This window comes from Solanum dulcamara, chromosome 1 (genome assembly GCF_947179165.1).
Source record: "Solanum dulcamara chromosome 1, daSolDulc1.2, whole genome shotgun sequence".
NCBI classification, from domain to species: Eukaryota; Viridiplantae; Streptophyta; class Magnoliopsida; order Solanales; family Solanaceae; genus Solanum; species Solanum dulcamara.
In genome coordinates, this window is record NC_077237.1 from 2,169,975 (window position 1) to 2,195,810 (window position 25,836).

At 31.9% G+C, this 25,836-nt stretch overlaps 2 protein-coding genes across 5 annotated transcripts; both read right to left on the bottom strand.

Annotated features, from left to right (window-relative positions):
* On the bottom strand, window positions 1-7,700 carry LOC129896898 (probable rhamnogalacturonate lyase B). 3 transcript variants are annotated; one of them, XM_055972889.1, is made up of 17 exons: window positions 7,553-7,700; window positions 7,312-7,411; window positions 5,556-5,631; window positions 4,960-5,081; window positions 4,809-4,859; window positions 4,325-4,441; window positions 4,129-4,248; window positions 3,711-3,846; window positions 3,444-3,614; window positions 2,936-3,094; window positions 2,677-2,783; window positions 2,494-2,584; window positions 2,266-2,407; window positions 1,498-1,657; window positions 1,197-1,325; window positions 541-667; window positions 1-347 (listed from the first exon to the last, which is right to left on the bottom strand). In XM_055972889.1, the coding sequence occupies exons 2-17, from the start codon at window positions 7,398-7,400 to the stop codon at window positions 102-104; spliced, it is 2,043 nt and encodes a 680-aa protein (XP_055828864.1). In that variant the 5' UTR covers window positions 7,401-7,411; window positions 7,553-7,700; the 3' UTR covers window positions 1-101. The 3 variants fall into 3 exon arrangements, with proteins under 3 accessions (XP_055828864.1, XP_055828872.1, XP_055828878.1); XM_055972897.1 differs by lacking the exon at window positions 4,129-4,248; XM_055972903.1 differs by lacking the exons at window positions 2,494-2,584; window positions 2,677-2,783; window positions 2,936-3,094.
* A 5,232-nt stretch (window positions 7,701-12,932) lies between these two features.
* LOC129896914 (probable rhamnogalacturonate lyase B) lies at window positions 12,933-25,686 on the bottom strand. Of its 2 annotated transcripts, none has more exons than XM_055972912.1 (17): window positions 25,427-25,682; window positions 23,823-23,942; window positions 23,122-23,173; window positions 22,826-22,947; window positions 22,685-22,735; window positions 16,884-17,000; window positions 16,687-16,806; window positions 16,377-16,512; window positions 15,826-15,999; window positions 15,571-15,729; window positions 15,287-15,393; window positions 14,994-15,075; window positions 14,765-14,906; window positions 14,514-14,673; window positions 14,305-14,421; window positions 13,410-13,536; window positions 12,933-13,325 (listed from the first exon to the last, which is right to left on the bottom strand). In XM_055972912.1, the coding sequence occupies exons 2-17, from the start codon at window positions 23,903-23,905 to the stop codon at window positions 13,089-13,091; spliced, it is 1,986 nt and encodes a 661-aa protein (XP_055828887.1). In that variant the 5' UTR covers window positions 23,906-23,942; window positions 25,427-25,682; the 3' UTR covers window positions 12,933-13,088. The 2 variants fall into 2 exon arrangements, with proteins under 2 accessions (XP_055828887.1, XP_055828892.1); XM_055972917.1 differs by having other exon boundaries at window positions 13,191-13,279; window positions 25,427-25,686.
* Window positions 25,687-25,836: the final 150 nt, after the last annotated feature.

Consider the following 25,836-nt stretch of genomic DNA (forward strand, 5'->3'; position numbering starts at 1 on the left):
TGGCTCTACTTGATCCTTTTAATTCTATCAACATGTATAACCCAAAAATTTCGCCATTCTATATCAGCTAAAAGCTTAAGTCAAATATTAATTACTTCTGATTAATTGCTTTCATATGAAGGGCCTTCAAGACGAATATAATCATATATAATTCCTCTAAATGGCTTATCACCTCTACTTTGCGTGAGATACATAATATTTGTTTCAATACCAAGGAGAGATCCAGGAACATTTATAGTATATAGCCTGTATATTCCATGTATACCATGTCTTGCTATCGCGTTATCCTTGCCTATCAACCCTGTCGTATAGTGAGGAGCGTCTGTTTCTGGATCATTGAATCGAACCTAAAATGTTAGAACAAACAAGTAATTAGTCGAAAAAACTATGAATATACAATATGTAGAAGTAGCGTTCACTGGGCCCTGTCTTTAAAATATAGTCATTGTCATGGTGTTTCAAATTCCATAGACGAAACTTCATAACACTGACTATTTTTCAATTTCAAATAAAATGATTGGAAAGATTATTTGTCCATACTTGCAATTCAGCTTCATGTGCTGAGGCCAATGCTAGTTGAAGAGTATAATTTGATGATTGATCAACATCTTCAAGATCAAATAGAACTTGCCATGTTGTTGGTGCATAAGTCTTGTTTCCATCATCACTATATATATCACCAAATTAAAGTCAGAATCAAAATTCTCTAAATTGTGCGTTCGATATGACAAAAGTTATTTTTTAGTGTTTGGTTATGAGAAAATATTTTTCATGAATATTGACTAATTATATCATATTAAGCACATTAAGAACTTTCACTTATTATGCAAAGGAAAAGTTTTAGTGATAAAAGCTATGTCGTCACTCGGACTTTTCAAATATATTGCGAGATACATAACGGAACGTACAAAAAGCTATGCATTTTTCATGAATCTAATACACAGGTGCGGCAACTTTTTCTGAGGTTCCTAGCAACATAGGATAAAAGATGCTAAAGAATGAAAGATGTTAAGTAAATCTATGATAAAAGCTATGTTGCTTGGACTATTCAAAAGCATCCCCGGCTACGTTTCGGATTGTACAAAAAATTATGCATTTTTGGAGGATCTGATATACGAGTGCAACAACATTTTTGGAGTGTCCGAGCAACATAAGATAAAAAGTTGCTAAAGGGTGTAAAGAAGTTGTGAACATACTTGTAAAAATATCTATTGAGATGAGCAAAGAACCAATCTGTTTGATAGCTACTTAATCCAACAGTAAACACCAAATCATCGTCAGGGTATATCTCTGTATACCTATCCCATAATCCATATTGCCTAAACCTGAAAAACCAAACAAATTACCATTCTCAACAATAACAACATACCCAGTATAGTAGGGTCGCGGACCTTACCTGTACCTTGGTAAGGTAGAGAGGTAGTTTCCGACCCTCAACTCAAGAAACCAATATGAAATTGACACAAAATTTAGATATTTAAATGAAATCTTGCTAACCTTTCTTGATTATTCACAACATATAATTTATTTAAGAGTCCTGGTTGTGCATCAGGAATGAAGAATTCAGCACCTGTCCTATCAGGAATTCCAATTTCCCACAATGTTGGACCATTTCTTGGAGCATCATATATAAGAGTTTCTACCCTTTTTCTTGATCCTGTTTTATCCAAAAACATATTAATATGTAGAATAAATTTTGTATTATTTATAGCCAATCAATAAAAATTTCAATATGTACTAAGATCTCAAAAAGGGAGTCTTGGAGCAACAGTAAATTAAATTTGAGACATGAAATCAAGGTAGGCTACCAACATCACACCCCATAGGTATGGGTCCTCCATGACCCTGCATAAGTACAGATGCTTTGTGTACCACGCAGGCTTTTTAGGTACAAAGATCTGAACCTATAATTCTACAAAATGTAATGGATTTTCAGTATCGAGAACATGAATAATGCATCTCTCTTGGAGTATCCAGTATAGCATTTTGAAGAGTGCGAGCTACATAGCTTGTCGCTACGTTTCAAGTCAAATATCTTATTTGCTAACCAAAGTCTAATAATCAAGGTAAAAATAACACTGACTTTGAGATATCACCTCACTATTTGATGTAAATGGAGGAGTAATTAAAACATTACTCCCTCCGGTACGATTTACCAACACTGAGAAGCTTATGACATATTTAATCCCATAAGTTTTAAAAAAATATTTTTTTTTTCTAAACTTCGTACCAATTTAAAAAAGAACGAAAGACGTATTTGCTGACCAGGAGTGACAATAATGTACGGATCGTACATGTAATCTCCAACAAATCCAGGCACCCAAGCATATAAACTATAGTTTCCTGGAATGACATTTTTGATCAAGAAATAGCCCTCACTATCTGTTTGAGTCCAAAATTGATAAGCCTAAAGAACAAAGATACAAAATGGTTAATTTTGCAATTCAAGTAACAGATAGCAATTTGCAAAAATAACATAATTTAAAAATTGACCTTGTTTTCTAATTGCCAAGATCCAACATTTCCAGGAGCAGCCAGTCCAATAAAAGCTGAGTTTGCAATAATAAGGCTTTGGCTAACATAGCTACAAAAAAAATATTATAGCTTATTAGTGAACAGTTTACAAATCAGTCATTTTTTTAAATATAAAAGGGGTAATTTTAATGTGAAATGTACCTATCTCGAACGAGCAATCTGCCACTTACAATTCCACGTTGATCAGCTCGAGCAAAATCTTCCGAAAGAGGGAAACTATACGGCCAATTTTCTGTTTCTATAAACATCTGTTTGAAATTTGAGTGGAAAAAAAATGACAACCATATGTTTGCACTTTACAGTCGGACAAATTTATTGTTTACCTTTTCTAGCTGGTATACATATATTATACATCTGCAGACTATTGTTAGTTTTTAATCAAGTAGTTGTGATAAATTACCTGTTCTTTTGCATCAGCCCATAGTGTGAGAGTGTCTTGTTCATCAGGTGAAAGTGAGTTTATATAGACAAAAACAGGTCCAAAAACTTTTTTCCATGGCTCTCCATCTCTAAATTTTAGTCCCAAGACTTCTCCAGCATAATGTGTACTAAAGAACATCTGTTACATAAGTTCATAAGAATTGTGAGTATTCGATGAATAATCCGCTTAGCATAATAATCATGAATGTGTGACCATTTATCAAAGAACGACTCTGATTGGCAAAAGTTGATCTATTGATCAATCAAGTTATATAGACCAAATAAGAAGATATTCAACCATCGTCATGGACTCGCATTTAAGCCAGCCACGAGCTAGTGGAACACGCGAGTCCATGACATCACAACGTGCCCAAAATTTGGGCACGGTATGAGTCATTCTCATTAAAAAAATATAAAAGCATACACGTGTCATACATCTATTGATTTGGTAACACATTTTAACTTATTTATATAAGTTGGGCACTTACATTTAGATTTACTGGGCCGGTATGAGATGTAAGGTCTTGTTTTACAGGCCCACCCGTTCTGAACTCATCCGTTGGCGTAATCATCCAAAACCCGGTTCGTGGTGTTGGGCTTATCCATCCATGGACCCGGTTATCTTTGTTTTCACAAGAATATTGATATTTATCGTCAACCTAAAACACATAATTTTTTGAGTAAATAAATGATATTAAAGGCAAAAAAATTATAATATTACTTTAAAATGAGCTAATATTTATTATGAAATCTACCTCCCCTTTGATGAAAGGATTGTTTGGGTTTGTAAGGAGAACAGCTTCGGAATAATCAAGTATTTGGCCCATTTCACGATCATGGGCCGTTGGCATAATCCTTTGTCGTTCATCTGAAATTGCCATATATTGGAACCTGGCCCAACAATGAAAATTATTAACTTTAATTATTTTCAAAAAAAACAAATACTAAAAACTAATGAAAAAAAGAGTATTTATAGAAAGAAAAAAAAATAAAGAAACTAAAAATAGGGTAAAAAGAAATTGGCAGTTCGGCGCGCAAAACATTTCGTGTTAATAGGGTTTGGCGAAGGACCTCAACTCGAGGAATGTGATATAGACAATCTACCCAAATACAGACATCAGTGACTGTTTCCACGACTCGAACACGTGACCAATAGGATAAGGAAATACATACAAATTTTCATTGAGCTTGAAGACAATTCTTCCCTGGTAAACATCAATATCTGGCCATCCTTCTAAACGTTCCAAAATTCCATAACAGTAAAATCCAGAAATTCCTTTTAATATTATGAACCTACAAAAATAATTGGTGAAAATCGAATATTGCATCTCTTAAATAAATTATAAAAGATTAGGACAAAAATTAGCACCTTTTGTCAATATTCATGGAAAGTTGTTTGGAATTTAAAGAATCCCAAGTCCTTGTGAATGAAAGCTCCACTTGATTTTCATCTTCCATAATAACCTTAAAATCTGTTGCATGAAGTCTGTATATACATGACATAAAATGTTCAGTTTTATCCTTCGTTATACTTTGAAATTACTAATAGATTTATTGTTAATGTCTCGTATTTTTTTTCTACCACTAACGAAGCTCTAATGTGAAATGTATTGACGAAATATGTCAAAATAAAAAGATGTGAACTTCAAAATCACCAGCTTGCATATAACTCGACTAATTTGATTAGACACTTATTGTCTCCTACGAGTACAAGTAAAGACGATTCTATTCACAAAGATTAAACAAATTACCTAATGTTTTTACCTTCGCTAAATTTGACTCTTTTCCAATTAAATTTAAGAGTCAAAATTTATAGAAATTAAAATATAGAGAGAGAGAACAAGAAAACTTACTTGTCAAAAATCCCTTTTTCTGATGGCTTGTTCCAAACAATATCCCAATACCTAATTTTATTTTCAAGTATACAAAATTAAGCGAATATTATGACTAAGAAAAAAATTCAAAAAAATGAAATAAATAATAGGAAAAAAAAAAAAGACTTGCCCTCTATTATCATCTTTGTTTCCATCTTCCAATAAATTATCAATCCCATTGTATTGTATTTCAGTGACCATTCCCCCAGGAACAGAAAAAGTAATATTAAACAAACCATTATCCACCACAACCTTCAAAAGAAAAAAAGAAAAAAAGGAATTAAGAGGGAAATAAAAATATTATATCAATCAACTTCACAAAATTCAAATTATTTGGAATTTTACTTGGACCACTTTTTCATATACTAACAAATTATTTCTCAAGGGAAATTACTTTTTTAAAATAAAAAAAATCATCCTTATTCTCACATAATACTATAATCAGAAAAATTGAAATTAACATAGAAGAGAGAGTCGAATAGATATTATTGCAATTTAGAATCACAAAATTATATTGTGAAATTATAATTACCAATCTTCTATATTTCAACCTATATTGCTCGGCCTTTTGAAAAATATCATCAGATACATATCGAATTCTTCAAAAATAATATATTTTCGAAGAATCTACACAAATATGAAAATGTTTTTAAAAAGTTTGTGCAAGCTAATATAAAAAAGAATAAAAGCAGAAAGCTTTAAAAAAGAGGAAGCAGAAGATTTTACATAATCATCCAGTGTTAGTAATTGCACTGGTGGAAAAGATTGCTGGTCTAGTTGGCTATTTTTCTTAAATACATTCCTGCAAAAAATATACCAAAAAGAAAAAAAGCACAAAATTAAGAAATAAGTAATAAGACACCTTGAAATTCATTATGCAGGAATGAATGAGATTCTTTTAATCTTGATCAAAAATCTCGTATTCACTAGAAAATAAAAAATTTACTAATAATAGAGAATGCATCCCCATTACCCCACCACCCCTATACTCAATCCCTCCTCAATTATTAATGGCATAAATTTTATATAAATATGTTTTATTTATATATCAAACATAATAAATAAATAAATAAAAATTAACGAAAATATTTTTGGTCTTACAAAATATACCCTTGGTCAAAAGTTGGTAGCATAGAGTCACAAGTACCAAAGAAAAGTAAGATTCCTCATTCACGGGTTATTATTTAACTTCCACAACTTTCTTCTTTGTCTTTTAACCAAAAACACCTGGCTATGTTGATTGAATAGCTCTTTGGTTTTATGATAAACTTTTATTTAATTTTAATCAAGAACGGAGTTAGAATTTTCATTAAAAAAGTTAAACAAATTAATTTACAGAAAAGTAAATAAATAAACAAAACACAAAGAAATCCAATGTAAAAATATACATAATTTTTTTAAATTTATATGCATAGTATAATTTTCAGAAAAAATGTGTTTATATTAAATGAAAAATAAGCACATAATTTAGGCTTAAAATATCCTAAAGTTAGGAGTAGTACACATGTAAATTCAAGGTGGTTGAAGGAATTATAAGAAGAATTGTTTTTGAAAAATGAAAATCTTTTTTTCTCCGTTTTAAATATTTTTTTAAAAGACATGTTCACGAGATCATATTGTGTGGTGTGAAAAGTAAAACAAGAAGATAGGAATTGGATGAATCTTTTCAATGGAAAAGATGACAAAGTTAGTTCATATGAAATTGGCAAATTCATAGAGCATAACAAGTGTCATTCATTTAATTGATTGGGTCAAGAAAATCGTGCTCTAGAATCTTTTAAATTTAAAAATAATGTTTTTTCACTTTTTCACTTTTTGTTCAGAAACATACTTTTATATCCATACTATTTAAAACTCATTTGGATTGAACCACAAATGAGGAGAAGAAAATGCAGAAGAGTATTTTAAAAAGGTTGTATATGTAAATTCTACCAAAATAAAAAGATTTAAAATATCAGCTTTCATCATTCTAACTAGTGAGTTGCCAATTAAGATTAGTGACAGTGGTAAGCAAATGGGATAAAATTATAAGAAATACAATTCAAATTTCACCAAAGACGAAAAATGATCCCTTTAAAGTATGCTTTCTATTTTTTAATTGAATATCAATTGTTTGGCTGCATTTGAAAGCCTCAAGATTATTTGCAGAAAATGTTTAATTTTACTATTTGCGTCTTGATAACAGAGTTATAGGCTTTTTATAATACTAGCAAAAACAATTAAAATGATCAATGAAATAGTCGAGGTGCGCCAGCTAACTTCGACACCACAATTATTAAAACACAAAATATCAGCTCAACTAAGAACATAAACTCTAGTATTTGATTAAAACACAAGTTGACAAGAACAAACATTAAACATACAAAATCTTAGACCATTCTTAAATTAATTAATGCAGGTCAAACAACAAAATAAGTACTTAAAAATGAAGTTATAATTATAATTAAATAAAATTAAAGAAAAGTAATTAAAGAACACTAACTGTCTTGTTAATGTAGATTCAGCCAGCAAAAATAGTTGAAGCAAAATTCCCAATAATCCAAGAACAAAGCTCCATTCTTTCTTCTTCATTTTCTCACCTTCTAAACAAAATTTTCATAAAACATATATATACATATACACATTAGTTATAAAAAGAATCATTTTCTCGTATACAACAAAACAAAACAAAAAAAAAGTGTTGGAAGAAACAGAAAAACATATATAAAAGACAATGCATATACCTTTGTGTTGTGTATAGAATGTGAAAAGATCAAGACAAGAAGAAGCAAAATGTTTTTTTTAAAAAAAATAATAATTCTCTTTGGATGCTTTTGATTTTTTTTTTTTAACTACGGGGTGGGAGTGGGTGGGTGTGAAGAAGTAGATATGGAAGTATAGTGTGAAAATCCAAAAGAGTAATAAAAGCGTTACAACTTACAAAGTTTGTTTTCTTGGGTTTATATAGAGAGATTAGGGCTAATTGAGAATTTATTATGTTGAATGAGTAGACACATGTGTTCTATGTGGTATATTATTCTACGTGATGTTGGGTGTTTGCCCTGACTTTCCTAGTATAATTGAATTTTTCTTTTTCTTAAAAGAAAAACACAAAGTTCTCCATATTTGGTTAGTCATTTTTCTTGTAAAAAAAAGTTTATGACTCTATAAATAGAGGCTCATTCCTTCTAACATATTAGCATTCACAATGTAGTCATATGGGCTTTCATGAGAGTTTTGGATAGGGGAGAATTTGTGAGACATAAGTGTTACGTTAACATTTGTGTGAACCTTTTTGTATTCCGAGTGAATTATGTAGGTTATTTCTCTCGATATTTTGTACTTTCATATGTATAGTGGATTGTTCATCTCCTCTTGTGGATGTAGGTCAGTTGACCGAACCACGTTAAATATTTGTGTCCCTTTTTGGTATATTTCTCGTTTGTCTTCTTACTCATGGTCATTCGAGGTTTGTTTTGCCAGCTTCCGCATAACACCTAATTATTTCGGTCCTAACACGTGATATTCTACGTGTATTATGTCACGTATGAGAAATGTGTCGGTTTGTTCAACTTTATAAAAAAATTAAATATTTATTTGTACATACTCAAAGTTGGAGGACGCGTAAATGCTAGTTAAAATCAAATTAAAGGACATATTTATGTGCCTTGAATTAACTTATGGTTTATTAATTGGTTAATTTCATTCAAAACTACTTCTCTTGGAAGACTATCCCCCAACTTTCCTACCTCATTATCATTAATTCAACTTCACACTGCGCAGAACCTAGCTATTTTAGAGAAGGGTATTTTTTATCGAGAGTTTGTTTAAATTTGAGATTTTTAACTAAGGATAAATGGATTTTGTTCATCTCACCATATTCTTAGTGATAAGGGATGCAACGATAGACAGGAATCTCATGAGGGATGAATGTTAAGGATCGTTTATACTGTCAAAGCTTTTTCAATTGGGCTCATTGTATCGAGCTTGCATAGTGCAAATTCTATCTTCTGTGTGGTTTGCTAGTTATTAGACAGAAGTGAATTTACTCAATGCGCACCCAAAGTTAGAATAGCGAGTTAGCGATTACACATTTTCCTTGTGGTCCCAAAAGGGGGAAAAAATCAAACCTCTCTATAATAGCTTTGTTTGTCTGAATATTTTTTAATTACTATAAAGACCATATAATATAAAAATTGACTAAAGAAGAACTAATTATTATAGTAAAAATATTTTACAAAGGATAACTATCATTAAAAGGTCTAACTATAGTCCTCTTACATTAATTACCGATATATCTAAGTTTAGTCCTTGAAGAAACTAAGATACTATCATTAAAATGTTTAATTATACTGCAGTAATTAATGTTTGTCTTGTCAATATTTGTCTGATGAACTCTCCTTGTTTTCACTTAAATTATCTTTCTTGAAAGGAGATTAAGGATATTAATTGAGCAATTTATGAATATCAAGTAAAAAATGTATGAAGTAAACATTGAGAAGTGTAACCATTCCCTTTAAATCTTTGATTAAACTAAATTCTTAACATAAAGTAAACATTGAGAAGTAATTCTAAAATACGGTATTTTTGTTACGATTCAAGCTTATGACACGTATTAGTCGCTTTAAATCTAGGCTCACACGAATTTATTTTTCAAAATGTGTGTATCATCTGAACTTGATGATTATGACTTATAAAGCTCTTTATTTTTCTTTCATATTTCGATGTGAGATTCACCTTAAGATAACATGTACGCCTTATTTTAAATAACTTGTTAGTCTAGAAATATATCAATCCTTCAGTTTTGACTATTAATTCTGCTTATATTTATTAATGTAGTTGGTAATTCAATTATTTTGTCAAATAGAAGCTTGGGGTAGTTGCCTAGTTGGTTTTGGGGTTTAAACATTTCGCTATATTTACCTAATACTATGTGTTAGGAAAATTAGCATAGGGACCAACATATGAATATTTAGTCTTGTCAAACTATGTTATTTTTAATAGTATTTGATTGTTGAACACTAGAAACACCTCAATTACAACTCATAAATATTTAACGGAAAAATTTATATTTTAAAATATATATAAAGGTATCAAATATCTATTTTAATTAATATTATTTTGAAGGGTATGTAAATAAAAAAAATACTTCAAGTATTTTGAGATGGGAAACCGGGAGAAAGGGAGTTTGGGAGGGAGGGGGAGTACATTTTCTTTTTTAAATTAAACCATATTTTACGTATAGAATTAGTAGGATTTTATCTCCATAAAGACAAAACATAAAAAAAAGGTTTTTCTTGATTTTTCCAACCTCAACATTAATGTGTATTAATCTACTTCTAAATATTGGTATTTTAAAACAAAATTAAGTAGTCATTTATAACTCTTTCTGTTTCAAATTTATCCTCTCTTTTTTTTGTTTCATTTAATTACTTGTATCACTAATTACATGAGATCTTCAAGATATCAAAATTAAAAGGTTAGTATAGATATAACCATGTAATTAAGATTATTAAATGTATTTTTTATGAGTAAGGGGCTAAGCAACACTCCGTTAAATTCATTCAAACTCAATATTTTTTGAATATATATATATATATATATATATATATATATATATAAATAAATCCATTAACATTTCGACAATGTTTTATATCTAAACTCATTGTTTAGTTATAACTATATAAGAACATTATAAGTCGGATATATTTAGTTTAAATTTGGAATTTATTTCTACTAAGAGGAGTGTAAAAATTGTAAAAGACAGATAATATGAACAGAAAAGAATAATTACCATGTGAAAGGGACTTTGTACTTTTTTTTCACTATTAAAGAGAAGGATTTGTTATTTTCGAAGTCAGTTCTTGGTTTTGTAACAGCCTATTTTGTGATTATTATGCATATTAATTATAGATAATGAGATATCTATTTATATCGGGTGTTTATATCAAAGTATCAAAATAACACATTAGAACTTTATTTTAAGAATTTAAAATGAACAAAATCTAATTTAAATATTTAAATAAAAATTGATATAAACTTTAGAGGGTCACCGATGATTTCGTCTATCAAACTAATTCAACTTACTTAGAGTTCCATTTTTGTTACGTTTTCTTTTTATAGGTGCCATAGGCATTTCAAGACTCCAATTTTAAGTTGATGTCAGAGGTAGACTAAAATATTGATAGAATAATAGCCATTCCACGTAGAACCCCACCCTAAAAAGATAATTAAAAAGAAAGAAAAGAGTATAATGGACCCTACAAGAAATAAAATTAAAAATGACAAGAAAACTCAAATTTGTTTAATATGACAAAAATTATATAAGTCAATTGACACAAATTGATAATCGAGAAGAATATTGTTGAACTACTTTGACACAAATTGATACATATTGATAATAATAATAATATATGTTCTTTTAAAATCAATTGATAATAAAAAAATCATTTTTTTCTTCAAAAAATTGAATTAATTTGTGAAAATTTGCAATAACAAACAAGAATTTAATACTAGTATAAAGATCATTAAATAAATGAAATCAATTATTAGGGATGGTTTATAATCTGTTAAAATGAGTAGAGACTCAATTTCATTGATACTGACTAAATTCTATGGAAAAAATGATGAAATGTATTATTTTAAATAGTTTTCGAGCAAAATTCGTTCTTTTTCGTTAAAGTTAGAGCAACTTTTAGTAGAGATGACATTTTTAAAAATATTTTTAAGCTACTTATCAATGATAATAGGACATGAAACTACAAATAAAATTATCTCATTTCTAATAATTCAAAATTATTTGGCACCTCATTAACTCTTTTCAACTTCTATACCAAATTTACCGGGCTCTTTATGACGTTCAATTTTCAGAAAAGTCAAACTCTATTGGTTATTAGGTCAAACTTTGTTGTCATTCTCCTTAATTAAATTTTTTGAAAATTGTGTCTAATTTTTGTTTCAATAGTATTTCATCGTTTCATATTACTTGACTCATATTGATATGATGCACATCTTAAAAAAGTTTTAATTAGAGTTATATCTCATTAAATTAACCTGATTAATAATGTTTTGAAACACTAAATTTGACTAACTACTATAAAATATTTAAACTAAAGGATGGAAATAAAAGAAATATAATAAAATGCTCTTAAAGTCATAATTTGGATAAGTAAATTGAAATAATTATTTTTTGTATGGGGCCAAGTAATATGAACAGGTTGGAGTATTTTCATTATCTAGTGACTTTAATATGAAAAATGTTGCAAGTTAATATAGATGTCCTTTCTTGATTTTCTTTTTCTCTATCACCATCTTATACCCTAACCCCTTTAGTCAACATTTGCATGCTTCAAATTGACTATAAATAAGGAACTAATTTGCAAAGATCAATACACAGAAATCTCTCAACTTTCTTTCTTTTTCTTACTATCTCTCTTTCTTATTAATTTACTAAGTCAATTTGTTTTATAATTACAAAAATCCTTTTTACAGAAGTATCCAAAAGGTGAATATAAAATGCACTTTTTTTGCTAGAATTCTGAGGGATCAAAAGTGCTAAAACAAAAAAGTTATTATGAAGATGTGGACGTTTTAATTTTTTTTTAGGATCATGTGATACCAAATTAATTATAAGGACCACTCGTGACTTCTAATTAACCTTATTATGATCCATCATGGATTCCCACACCTTTTTTTTTTCTTTTTTTCTTTAGACTTTTTTGAGTTACAAAGTTTCACACAATAGTAAAAAAGGGATGCTAGGATAATTAAAGAAAGTGAAAAGAATTATGAATAAAATTATGTTATTATAGTGAACCACTGAAATAATGGAACCACGTGCTTTTTTTACCTAGAATTATTTGACACCTAGATTGATAAAGAGGTACTTCATGTAATTAGTTGAGATGTACATTAAACTTGACACCACGATTATAAAGGTAAAACGAGAAAAACAAATGATATTTGTATTTTGGAGAGACCACAATTCATTATCCAAAAGAGTACCAAGGCTGTGGGAATGTACATGTAATTAAATGGCTAAATGTATAATGTTACTCACTTGAAATAGAAATTACTCACATTTAACACCAATAGTAGAAAACAATAGTTACTTATCAAGTCACATAAGGCAAATAAAGGCACAAACATTAATCGATAACTTGGTAAAAGAATCTTTACATTGTCAATGTAATATATATAAAAATAATGACCATTTTATCAATTCTCCAGATCATATTAGTGAAATTACACGAGATATCTTATTGTTGAATGACCATTTTATCATTGATGAGGTCCTTCAAAACGAATATAATCATACATTACTCCTTGAAAGGGGTTAGTAGCTATTGCTTGTGTAAGAAATATTGTGTTTGTTCCGTTTATGAGTATATTGCCCTGTATTTCGATAGTGTAAAGAAAATATAATCCATGAATGCCATGTCTGGCGATTGCATTATCTCCCCCTATTTTCCCTGTCGTAAAGTAAGGTTCTACAACTTTTTCATCGTTGAAACGAATCTTTGAAGAAAAAGAAAACAATATTATTTAAACATAAACAAATTAAAAGGAATAGAAAATTAACTTGTTTGAAATGAAACATACTTGTAGTTCAGCTCTATGAGCTGCTGCAAGAGCCATTTGGAGAGTGTAATTCGACGCATAGTCAACAAGTTCAAGGTTAAATATGATTTTCCATGTGGTAGCTTCATAGGTCTTGTTACCTATGTTCCTGCACAACAACAATTTTTCATAAGTGACATCGTTATTTGTCAGTAAAAAAGAAAATTGGGGGGTGGGGGGTGCATCTCTTAGAATAGTTTCTTGTATTTAGCTTATGGTTAGAGAATGAGGCCTATATATATGTGTGTCGATACACACGATGCGCAAGGTCGAGAGAAGGTCCGTCCTTCCGACATTACCCTCAAGGCCTATTCCCTTCTCCTGTTGACAAGGATGGATCCAAATATCTCTTTGAAAAGCCGGGGTTATTTTCACAACTTGAACCCGTGACCTCTTGGTCACAAGATGACACCTCTTACCATTGCGCCAAATCTGCTCTTTGTTGCAAACATAAATAAGAATAACCTAAAATGCATACATAATCTGGGGATTGGCGACTTACCCATTTAGTGACTTTGGCATGAAATATTCCTAAAATGGGGACACTTGGATAAATTCAATATAATAGACACCTTTTTAAAAAATAAAAGAACTTTCAAAAGTAAATCCAATTGTGTTATTTAGATTCAAAGAAATATCTTAATCAAATGAAACGAAAAAAGAAACGGTTACTTTACAAAAAATGGAAAATGATAACCTGGCGCTTCTAAGCTTCAACTATACGTGAGATTCAAAGAAGGGAAACAACTTAAATTCGTGACCTCTTGATCACACAACACCACCTCTTACTGACGCGCCAAATCTCCCCTTCCTTACAAAAATGAAAATAACTTCAAAAACAAGAGTCATAGGAAAGCTCTAGGAATATAATACATACCTAGTAACATGAGCAAAAAACCAATCTTTTGAATAATTGCTAGTGCCAACATTGTAGACAAGATCATTTTCAGGATATAAAACACTATATTGTTCCCATAAACCATATTGTCTAAATCTGCAAACCAAAAATGGAGTAAATGAGCTACAATATTTTTCATGATAACAAGAAAATATTCAAAATAGGCATTGAAGATTTTTAGAGCATACATTGATTCAGAATTTTTTTGGTATACATGGACGTTAAATCGTGGAGGTGGCGTTGGAACGAAAAATTCAGCAGCTGTTCGATCTGGTACACCAATTTCCCAAAGTGTGGCTCCATTTCTTGGAGGATTATAAACCAAACTCCCTAATTCAATACTACAACCTGCATTTCGATACACAATAGTCTCATTGTAATTTCACGAGTGAGATTTGGAGCTAAACGTTGAATTCACAAATAAGTAAGAAATTAAAACCTGAAGTTACTTGTACATCATAAGTGTGTTTGTAATCCCCAATAATTCCTGAAATGGTTGCATACAAGTTATATGTACCGAATATGACATTTTCTATGGTGAAATTCCCACTAGCGTCTACTTTTGTCCAAAACTGATATCCCTGAAAACAAAACAAAATAATGTTACTCTATAAAAAATCTATATTATAAAAAAATTCTTTATAAATTTAAAAACCATGTAACTTTACTTTGTTTTCTATTTGCCAAGATCCAACATCTCCTGGTGGTGCTAATCCTATATAACCATTGGATGCTGGTACTAAAGTAGTGCTGAAATACAAATTATAATATTAGTTACACTTAAATAAAGAGCTTTCGCGATAAAACAAGATCATGCCATTTATGACACACAATAGAATTTTCGCAATAAAATAGATTATTAATTAATCGAATCCAAGTATTCAAAGACACTCCTTTTTCCATTTTGATGCATAAATAATATGGACGCAGATACTAAAGAATGAACACTAGAGATAACTACCTGTCGTTAACAAGAAGTTGGCCTCTAACAATTCCTCTTTGATTAGATTTGATGTAATCTTTCGAAACTGGAAAATCATAGGGCCAGCTTGCGACTTCTTGATTCATCTGTAAGTACATTTTACCCTTAATGAGATGATTTATAGTCCGACAAATATTTATGACTTGTTTTAGATCATAAGTTTCAAAATTTTATTTTTCTTTCTTGAACTCCGTGTAAAGTCAAATAACGTCACATAAATTGGGACGGAGCGATTAGCAAATAGTAAAAGATTAATTCATTACCCTTCTCTTTGCATCATCCCAGAGTAAGGCAGGATTGTTGATAGCTGAAGAATTTGAGTTGAGATACAGAAATACAGGGCCAATAACTTTTTTCCATGGCTCTCCTTGTTGAAATTTGATTACATGATCTTCTCCAGCATAATGTCTACTTACAAATATCTGAGATTATGATTAAATATTCAACAACAACTACTACTACTACTACTAGTACGCCTCAATTCCAAACAAGTCGTATTTAATCAATTGAACACTTACAGAAAGTACAGTTGGACCAACATGTGAAGTGAGATCTTGTTTGTAAGGTCCTCCAGTACGAAATTCATCACTCGGAATTACCATCCAAAATCCTACAGGAGGATTAGTAGTACTTACCCATCCATGAACTCTATCGTCTTTGTTATCGTTTGCATAGAAGTATTTATCATCCACCTGCAAATTTGTAGATGTAAATTTGTGACCTCCTAGGAGGTCACAGGTTTGAGCTCTGAAAACAGACTCTTACAGAAATAAAAGGTAACAATTGCTTAGTGCATCGAGCTGCCCTTACTAATTTTAGTTTTATAGCTTGCACTTCTCTATCTAGACCAAAGGACAACATGTTTGTACAATGAACAACTTCGTTCCCCTCCTAACGTAGGTACTGTTGAAGATATAATTAAGTAAATAAAAGTGTCTCATAACAGATTAAGTTTTTTGCTGATATGGTCACACGTTCAACAACAGAAAAGATGGTCTAGAATACGATGGATGTTAGCCTTGATGCTTTCATATATGTATATCTATATTCGATAATTGTAGGATCCTACCTCTCCTTTTAGATTTGGATTAGTTGGATCTGTCAAAAGAACAGCCTCTTTATAGTCAAGCACCTTGCCCGTCTCACGGTCCACAGGCATTGGCATGATCCTCTGCCTCTCGTCCGAGATAGCCATGTAATGAAACCTATAAATACTGCATAAATATACAACAACATACCCAGTGTATTCCCACAGGTGAGGTCTGCGGAAGGTAGAGTGTACGCAGACCTTACCCCTACCTCGTGGAGATAGAGAGGTTGTTTCCAAAAGACTCTCGGATCAAAAACAAGTTAATGATGAGAAAAATTTAGATTAGTACATGTCCTGTTGAAGCTTAAAGACAACTCTTAAATTTTCGATATATACAAGGGGCCATCCTTCTAAACGTTCAACGATAGAATATGTATAAAATCCTGGTGTGTCTCGTAACATCACAAACCTGAAAATTCGTCGTATTAAAATGAGATTTCTGAAAAAAGGATATGTAAAAAATTAAGCTTTTATAGTACACTTCACCTTATGTCACTATTTAATGGAAGTTCATCAGATTGAGAAGTATTCCATGTACTTTTAAATGAAATTTCTGCCTGGTTTTCGTTCTCCATTATGACATCGAAATTATTTCCCAAAAACCTGTTATGACGGAAGGACACAAACCCAAAAACAGAGAAAATAAATAACACCAAATTTAACTTGGAAAAACCTTTCAAATTGAAGGTAACAACCACGGGATCTTCAAAATCCGAATTGCTCCACTATAACAATAAGAGGGTAACAAATATTCTCCTAAATGGCTACACAACAATTGCCAAGTAAGGAGAAGTAATAGCTATAACAACAAAGGTAATAGAAAGAAAATCACCCAAAATAGAGCTACTGTTCGGGAGCTAAATTGGGATGTTTCTGACCTCCAAATCCGATCTCCACCGTTCAAATCAAACACTAAGATGTTAGGAACACTCAGTAAAAATTTCAGCCCGATCCAACGGTTAATGAATCGGTAAACGTAGTTTGAAGGTTGATGATCGGAGAGACAAAACTCTTGCGGAAAACACTCTTTTCTTCTCTCTTCTCTCTTGTTGAAAGCTCTCTCAAAAACCTCTCTTATGTGCCTAATGTCTCTCAAAGACACTACCAATGAGCAATTACATAATTCTCTCAAGTCATCCTATTTATAGAGTGGTACTTTTTCCTAAAGCCAAAACCAACTCCAATTAGGATTATAATTACAATTCTTTTCCAAATAGAATTGGAAACCAAATTAGGAGAATTATTCCAATCCTTTTCCAAATAGAATTGGAAACCAAATTAGGAGAATTATTCAAATCCTTTTACAAATAGGATTAGACCATGAGCCTTTGGCTGGAACATGGGTTATAGCCCAACAAACTCCCCCTCCAGCCAAGGGGCCAAATGGGCTTCAAGTGGAGGAACTCTTGACAGGCTTTGTGTCTGCCACTGTTCTACAAAACTCCTGTTTTTCTGCGATTACCACTTTAGTAAGCATATCTGAAGGATTTTCATGAGTGTGTATCTTCTCAACCTCAAATAATTTCTCTTCCACGGCCATTCTAATCCAATGATACTTTCTACTAATATGCTTGGACTTACAATGAAAGGTGGAGTGCTTGGTGAGATAAATAGCACTCTGATTATCACAGAATAAGACGAACCTTGACTGTTCAAAGTCAAGATCTTTCATAAATTCCTTTATCCAAAGTAATTCTTTGGCACCTTCAGTGATAGCAATGTATTCGGCTTCTGTGGTGGATAGAGCTATGCACTTCTGTAGTCTAGATTGCCAGGAAATAGCTCCCCCTGCAAAAGTGATCAAATAACCAGAAGTGGATTTTGAATTGTCAAGATTGCCTCCCAAATCAGAGTCTGTGTAACATACAAGTTCAGGCTTGCCACTACCAAAGCACAACTCCATATTTGAAGTGCCCTTCAAATATCTTAGTATCCATTTCACTGCATTCCAGTGTTCTTTTCCAGGATTAGAAAGAAATCTGCTAACAGTACCAACAGCATGTGCAATATCTGGTCTAGTGCAAACCATAGCATACATCAGACTACCAACTGCAGAAGAGTATGGAATACATGACATCTCCTTCTTCTCTTCATTAGTAGATGGACTCTGGATCGTACTCAACTTAAAATGTTTAGCAAGAGGAGTACTAACCACTTTTGCTTCTGTCATATTGAATCTCTTGAGTACCTTCTCAATGTACTGCTTTTGGGATAATGATAACTCCTTCTTCTTTCTGTCTCGATGAATTTGTATGCCTAAAATTTTCTTTGCTGGCCCCAAGTCCTTCATTGCAAATGATTTGCTCAACTCCTTCTTAAGGAATACAATTCTAGATTTATTTTTGCCAATAATCAACATATCATCCACATAAAGTAGTAAGATAATAAAATCATCATCAGAGAACTTTTGAAAGAATACACAATGATCTGAAGAAGTTTTCTTGTATCCTTGATTTTCGATGACAGATTCAAACTTTAAGTACCACTGCCTTGGAGCTTGTTTTAAGCCGTATAAGCTCTTTCTTAATTTGCAGACATAGTTTTCTTTTCCTTTAACCACGAAACCTTCAGGCTGCTCCATGTAAATTTCTTTTTCTAAATCACCATGAAGAAAAGCAGTCTTGACATCCATCTGCTCAACCTCTAAATCTAGACTTGCAGCTAAGCCTAGAACCATGCGAATAGAAGACATTTTCACAATAGGAGAGAAAATTTCATCAAAGTCAACACTCTTTCTCTGGCCAAAACCTTTGACAACTAACCTCGATTTATATCTAGGTGCAGATGTATGTTGCTCTTGCTTTACTCTGAAGATCCATTTATTTGTCAACGCTTTCTTACCTTTCGGTAACTCCACTAACTCATATGTGCCATTCTCATGAAGTGACTTCATCTCATCTTTCATGGCTTCTATCCACTTATCTCTATGAGTATCTAGCATGACTTCATCATAATCTTCAGGTTCTCCCATGTCAGTTAAAAGTATATACTCATTAGGAGAATAACGTGTTGACTTTAGCTTCTCCCTAGTAGATCTTCTACAAGAGGTTTCTGGAGCATCTGGAGTAGTCATTTGAACATGAGTTAGTGGATGATCAATCATAACATCATTACTAGGAGCATCTTCAAGTTCTACACTCTGATGATCATTCTGGTCTTGATCCCCATCGACATTTGTATCTTGGATTCCTTCATGTGCAAAAGATGTGTCAGTACTAGAAACTAGATCAACATCAACGAAGTTTTCATCAATCTGAGAATCTGTTTTCTCAGTCTTGTTAATATCTTCAATTGTTTGGTCTTCAAAGAATACAGCATCACGACTTCTGATAAGCTTCTTATCAATCGGATCATAAAAACGATATCCAAACTCATCTTGACCATAACCAATGAAGATGCACTGCTTCATTTTAACGTCTAGTTTTGATCTCTCATCTTTTGGAACATGCACACAAGCTTTACACCCAAAGACTTTTAAGTGATCATAGGAGACATCCTTTGCAAACCAAACACTATTTGGAACATCACCATCCAAAGAAACAGTGGGAGACAAATTGATAACATAAGCAACAGTGTTAAGCGCTTCCGCCCAAAAGGAATTTGGAAGTTTAGCCTCCGAAAGCACACATCTAACTCTCTCAACAAGAGTTCTATTCATCCTTTCTGCTAAGCCATTCAATTGAGGCATCTTGGGAGGAGTCTTCTGATGACGAATTCCTTGAGCTTTGCAGTAGTTATCAAAGGGACCAATATACTCACCACCATTGTCAGTGCGAATACATTTTAATTTCTTTCCTGTTTGTCTCTCAGATAAGGCTTGAAACTCTTTAAACACATCAAGTACTTGATCTTTGGATTTTAAAGGATATACCCACAACTTGCGAGAATGATCATCAATAAAAGTTGCAAAGTAAAGTGCACCACCTTTTGATTTTACTTTAAAAGGACCACACAGGTCAGAGTGTACTAGCTCCAATAGTTCAGACTTTCTTGAAGGAGGATGACTATGAAAAGAAACTCTTTTCTGTTTCCCAGCTAAGCAATGAACACATCTTTTCACCTTTGCTTGTTTCACACCAGCAAGCAAATTCTTCTTAGCCAAACATGTGATCCCCCTCTCGCTCATATGACTGAGTCTCTTGTGCCATAATTCTGACAAAGTCTCACTTTCTACCAAATTTATAGAGTCCCCAAGAATTGATCCTTGTGTCACGTATAAATTTGAATGCTTTCTTCCGCGAGCTACAATCAATGAGCCTTTGGTGAGCTTCCATTGGCCATTGAACAAGTCATTATGGTAGCCATCATCATCTAGTTGTCCTACAGAGATCAAATTCAAAGGAATGTCTGGAGCGTGCTTGACATTCTGAAGGACTAACGTTGTACCAAGATTGGTCTTCAAACAAACTGTGCCAACACCAAGCACCTTAACCTCACCAGCATTACCCATCTTTAACACGCCAAAATTAACAGGAGTATAAGATGAAAAGAAGTCTTTCCTCGGTGTGACATGCGATGTAGCTCCGGAATCTACTATCCAACTTGTATCTTGAGATACAAAATTGATGACGTTTTTATCACAAGCAAATAGAAGGTCATCTCGGACAACAGCAACAACATTGTCTCTATTATTTTCTTCTTTCTTTCCTTCTCTAAGCTCTTGCTTCAACTGATAGCAAAATCTTTTAATATGTCCTTTCTTTCCACAATGATGACATGAAACATTTCGATACCTGGATCTTGACTTGCTTCTACTTTTACCTCTACTTCTCGAACCTCTTGTTTTACCTCTCCCTCTATCTTCTGTAAAGAGAACGTCTGAATGTGAGGATGTGCCTTGAGATCTTCTTCTGACTTCTTCATTCAACACACCGCTTTTTGCATATTCCATAGTAACCATACCACCGGGAGCAGAATTTGTTAAAGAGACTCGAAGAGTTTCCCAAGAATCTGGTAGAGTATTAAGAAGCCAAAGCCCTTGTATTTCATCATCAAAATTGACACTCATTCCTGACAACTGATCAAGAACACCTTGAAAATCATTTATATGATCAAGAATAGGACTGCCCTCCTTGTATTTAAAGGTCATCAATTGCTTTAGCAAAAATAACTTGTTATTGCCAGTTTTTGAAGCGTAAAGCGTCTCCAACTTTTCCCACAATGTTCTAGCATGTGTCTCATTCACAATATGGTTGCGAACATTATCTTCAACCCATTGCCTTATATATCCACATACTTGTTGGTGCTCAAAATCCCAATTTTCATCTGTCACATTCTCGGGTTTATGAGCAGAAAAAACGGGAAGATGCATCTTTTTCACGAACAGTAAATCTTTCATCTTGCTCTTCCATATGTTGTAGTTACTACCATTTAAACACACCATCTTGCTCATATTACCCTCCATCAAAAAATCTTTGATAGACAACCAAAGCTCTGATACCACTTGTTATGACGGAAGGACACAAACCCAAAAACAGAGAAAATAAATAACACCAAATTTAACTTGGAAAAACCTTTCAAATTGAAGGTAACAACCACGGGATCTTCAAAATCCGAATTGCTCCACTATAACAATAAGAGGGTTACAAATATTCTCCTAAATGGCTACACAACAATTGCCAAGTAAGGAGAAGTAATAGCTATAACAACAAAGGTAATAGAAAGAAAATCACCCAAAATAGAGCTACTGTTCGGGAGCTAAATTGGGATGTTTCTGACCTCCAAATCCGATCTCCACCGTTCAAATCAAACACTAAGATGTTAGGAACACTCAGTAAAAATTTCAGCCCGATCCAACGGTTAATGAATCAGTAAACGTAGTTTGAAGGTTGATGATCGGAGAGACAAAACTCTTGCGGAAAACACTCTTTTCTTCTCTCTTCTCTCTTGTTGAAAGCTCTCTCAAAAACCTCTCTTATGTGCCTAATGTCTCTCAAAGACACTACCAATGAGCAATTACATAATTCTCTCAAGTCATCCTATTTATAGAGTGGTACTTTTTCCTAAAGCCAAAACCAACTCCAATTAGGATTATAATTACAATTCTTTTCCAAATAGAATTGGAAACCAAATTAGGAGAATTATTCCAATCCTTTTCCAAATAGAATTGGAAACCAAATTAGGAGAATTATTCAAATCCTTTTACAAATAGGATTAGACCATGAGCCTTTGGCTGGAACATGGGTCATAGCCCAACAAAACCTACATTTGACACGAAAAAATGTACTTAGAATTTTGGATGGTCAAATTTCACGTAGGTTAATTTGTGACGAGAATGTAAAGATTACTTTTTTCGAGCTCTTTTAGACATTGTACGATACCAAAAAATATCCCAATACCTGAAAAATGTCATAATTTGGTACTATTGTTAGTTAATTTCTTCATTAACGAAAATTTACAATATCAAGATGTTCATAGGTTATACGTACCCTCTGTTTTTATCGACATTTTGGGTCGCGAGTAAGTTGTTGATTCCACCATATGATATGTTCGTAACGAGACCATATGGTATAGATAATGTAACATTGACGATGCCATTGCTCATCGTAACCTAAAGAGAGACCATAGCATAAACACGCGATAAGATGTGAAAATTCGTTGATCAAAGTACAATAATTAAATATGATGTACAACATTTTCTAGGTCGGAAGTGAATACAATTAAACGTATACTGACTAGTTTAGGTAGGTAAAGAGAACTATGCATAATTGAGGTGTAAATTTACTTGTCTAGTTTGTATATCCAATCTGACAATTGGCGTTTCTGTCAATCTTCGCCTGTTTTTGGAACAAAGAAACAAGCAAATTAGTATGAAAATCTTCATAGATATTACTCTGCTATAAACTTAAAAGGACTAAAATGTAGAAAATACCATGTTTTAGATTTATACAAGAAGAAATATCTCACATAAACAAAATCAAAACTTTTATGATATTTCATCATATGAGGTTTTCAACTTTATTCAAACACGATGTTTACACCAAATCAATAAATACATGACCAGTGTATTTTACATGAACATTTATCACTTTAACCGTGGTTTAATCAACATGTTTTTTTTATATATATAAAAAATACATGATAATTCAAGTGTTTCCATTCAGAATTTTATGAAAAAGTAGTATTAATAAAAAGAAAAAGAAAAATGAGTGGATTATAAAAATTTTAAAAATTAGAAAAAGGAGGAAGTAATCTCAGCTCTCACCGTCTCAACCCCAAAAACTAGTTTATGATGGAAGGATTGTGCGGGTTCTAAGCAAACCACCGGTTCATTTGCCAACCAATGTGCCCACTCTAACACTCATTCACGCCCAAGATCAACTAAAACGTGGACCAAACATGGTCGGACGCACAACTCAAGATCATTTTTTGAAAGTGGAACTATATATATAGAATGAGAGGTAAATAAAAGAAACATAGAGTTACCCATTGTGAGGATGACAATCAGCTACTAACAACAATGTAAAAGCAACCATGGTAAACTCCAAGACATTGAAGCTTAGTTGCATATTTTTCACTCAAAATATTGGACTTCCTTTTTATGCCCTGCAGTATTAACACAGTATAAATATTATTCCAACACGATCAATTAACTATAATTGAGTAATACATATCGTACATCTATTAATTTGATGCAAATATCTGGTACGAATAATAATAATTTACCTATTTTATCTACTATGGTTACTGAAGCAGATAAATTAAATGTCAGGAGATGAGTCACGGGCGTATGTAGCATAAGGACAGAAAATGTAGTTAATTAGGTTCAACTTTTTTGACTTACACCTATATATAATTATTTAAATAAGTAAAATTAATTGTAATTATTTAAATTGTAAAGTACAATATTGTAGATATCGAAATTTTGTGAGACTCTAATAGACGAGTTCAATTTCAGTTAGGGTTCTTGGAAACTACGTACTCTACCATAAACTCTAGTTCATGTCTATAGAAAAGGTAATATGTTCTCTTGAAAAGATATCTTAAATATCTCATAAACTCTTGTGATATTCATTAAAAGATCAAAATATGACTGGACTCTTCTTGACAATCAAATATTTCTAGAAGATCCAAATAATCTTCTTCACATGGATATTAAATAAATCCAAGAAAGTCCAAATCATCTTACGTTCAAGAAAATACTATTAAGAGACCGGATTAAGAGAGAAATTACTTGCACTGTTTATTAATAATATATTTTTATTTTTTTATATTTTATTTATAATTAAAATTTATTTTCATGCATTAAATTTTGCTGCAAACAAACATGTTACAAAATATTTAATTACGTAGGCTCAAAATTGAAACTCAAAGATGAATGTTAAAAGACAAAAAAGAGAACAAATAAAACAGACATTAACAAAAGGGGTAAAGGGTCAAATTTGCTTAACTTTGTGAAATGGAATAGATTTTCCACCTAGTTAATTAATATGCCTCTGAATTGTGAGAAATAAAATAAATTTGCCCTTATTTTTAAGAAGAGGAAGCTTAGAATCTCGTGATATCATCTGTCACACAACTAAAAAAAAAATTAAATTTTTTTAATGAAAGACAAATTTGAACTTTTTCACAAAATTCAGGAAAATTTTTGACTCTTTCACTAATTTTGAATTTTTATTTTTATTTTTTTTACTTCCATCCTTTAGCTCTTTCTGCCATTACCTCTGCCACCAATCACCCTTCCTCTTTTCTTCCTTGTCTCTCCCCGCCACCATTATCATCATCACTTCCACCATCATCTTCTCTTCATACCCCTTTCCTTTCTCTTCTCTCTCCCCGTCACCCCACCACTAGAAGGGAATGTGTTGTAAACGATTTGAACATGTAATATAGAATACTATTCTAATGCATGTAAGAATAAGAAAGAGAGGGTGATTGACGATAAAAATAGTGATGCGGTAAAATAAAAGAAGAATAAAAAATCGTATAGCGCCAATAAAATGGAAAACACACAATCAAAACAGAAGCTATTTGGGATAATTCGAAATTCCTAAATGATGAAGTTATAAAAATGAATTAATTTTACGTACCTCTTTGTGGATTTTTTGTTTCTTTCTTTCTTCAATGTCTCATATGTTTCTCTTGTGGCAAAAAATTTGGGAGAGAATTTCTCATATGTTTATCTAATATCATATTATTATTTAAAAGAAACTATAGAAGGAAAACTACTAATCGTATATATGATTTTTACACGTATCTACGAGGAAGAAGATTCATTAAGTTATCGAAGCAAAAGTCATCTATTTTATAATAAAGATGCTAATCTTCCTTTTTCCTCAATTAGAATTATACCTTCCTTATTTGTCCTTCATTTTAAAAATGATGTTATCATGCTTATTAAAAATGATGTTGATTCAAAATAATTATTATTTTAGAAAATTAAGATATAATTAATTATTTATTTTCATCTTTACTCTAGAGATTGATATTATTAATAATG

What these genes read in the sequence shown, in the direction of transcription:
- LOC129896898 (XM_055972889.1), bottom strand. Translation starts at nt 7,400, where the DNA reads ATGAAGAAGAAAGAATGGAGCTTTGTTCTTGGATTATTGGGAATTTTG. An exon ending in TTCAAGCTCAATGAAAATTT is followed by an intron (nt 3,847 to 4,128) that starts GTATGTATTTCC and finishes TTGTTGGGCCAG; the next exon opens with GTTCCAATATATGGCAATTT. An exon ending in ATCCTTTCATCAAAGGGGAG is followed by an intron (nt 3,615 to 3,710) that starts GTAGATTTCATA and finishes TATGTGTTTTAG; the next exon opens with GTTGACGATAAATATCAATA.
- LOC129896914 (XM_055972912.1), bottom strand. Translation starts at nt 23,905, where the DNA reads ATGCAACTAAGCTTCAATGTCTTGGAGTTTACCATGGTTGCTTTTACA. An exon ending in CAACTTCTTGTTAACGACAG is followed by an intron (nt 15,076 to 15,286) that starts GTAGTTATCTCT and finishes TTTGTATTTCAG; the next exon opens with CACTACTTTAGTACCAGCAT. An exon ending in CAAAAAAATTCTGAATCAAT is followed by an intron (nt 14,422 to 14,513) that starts GTATGCTCTAAA and finishes TTTGGTTTGCAG; the next exon opens with ATTTAGACAATATGGTTTAT.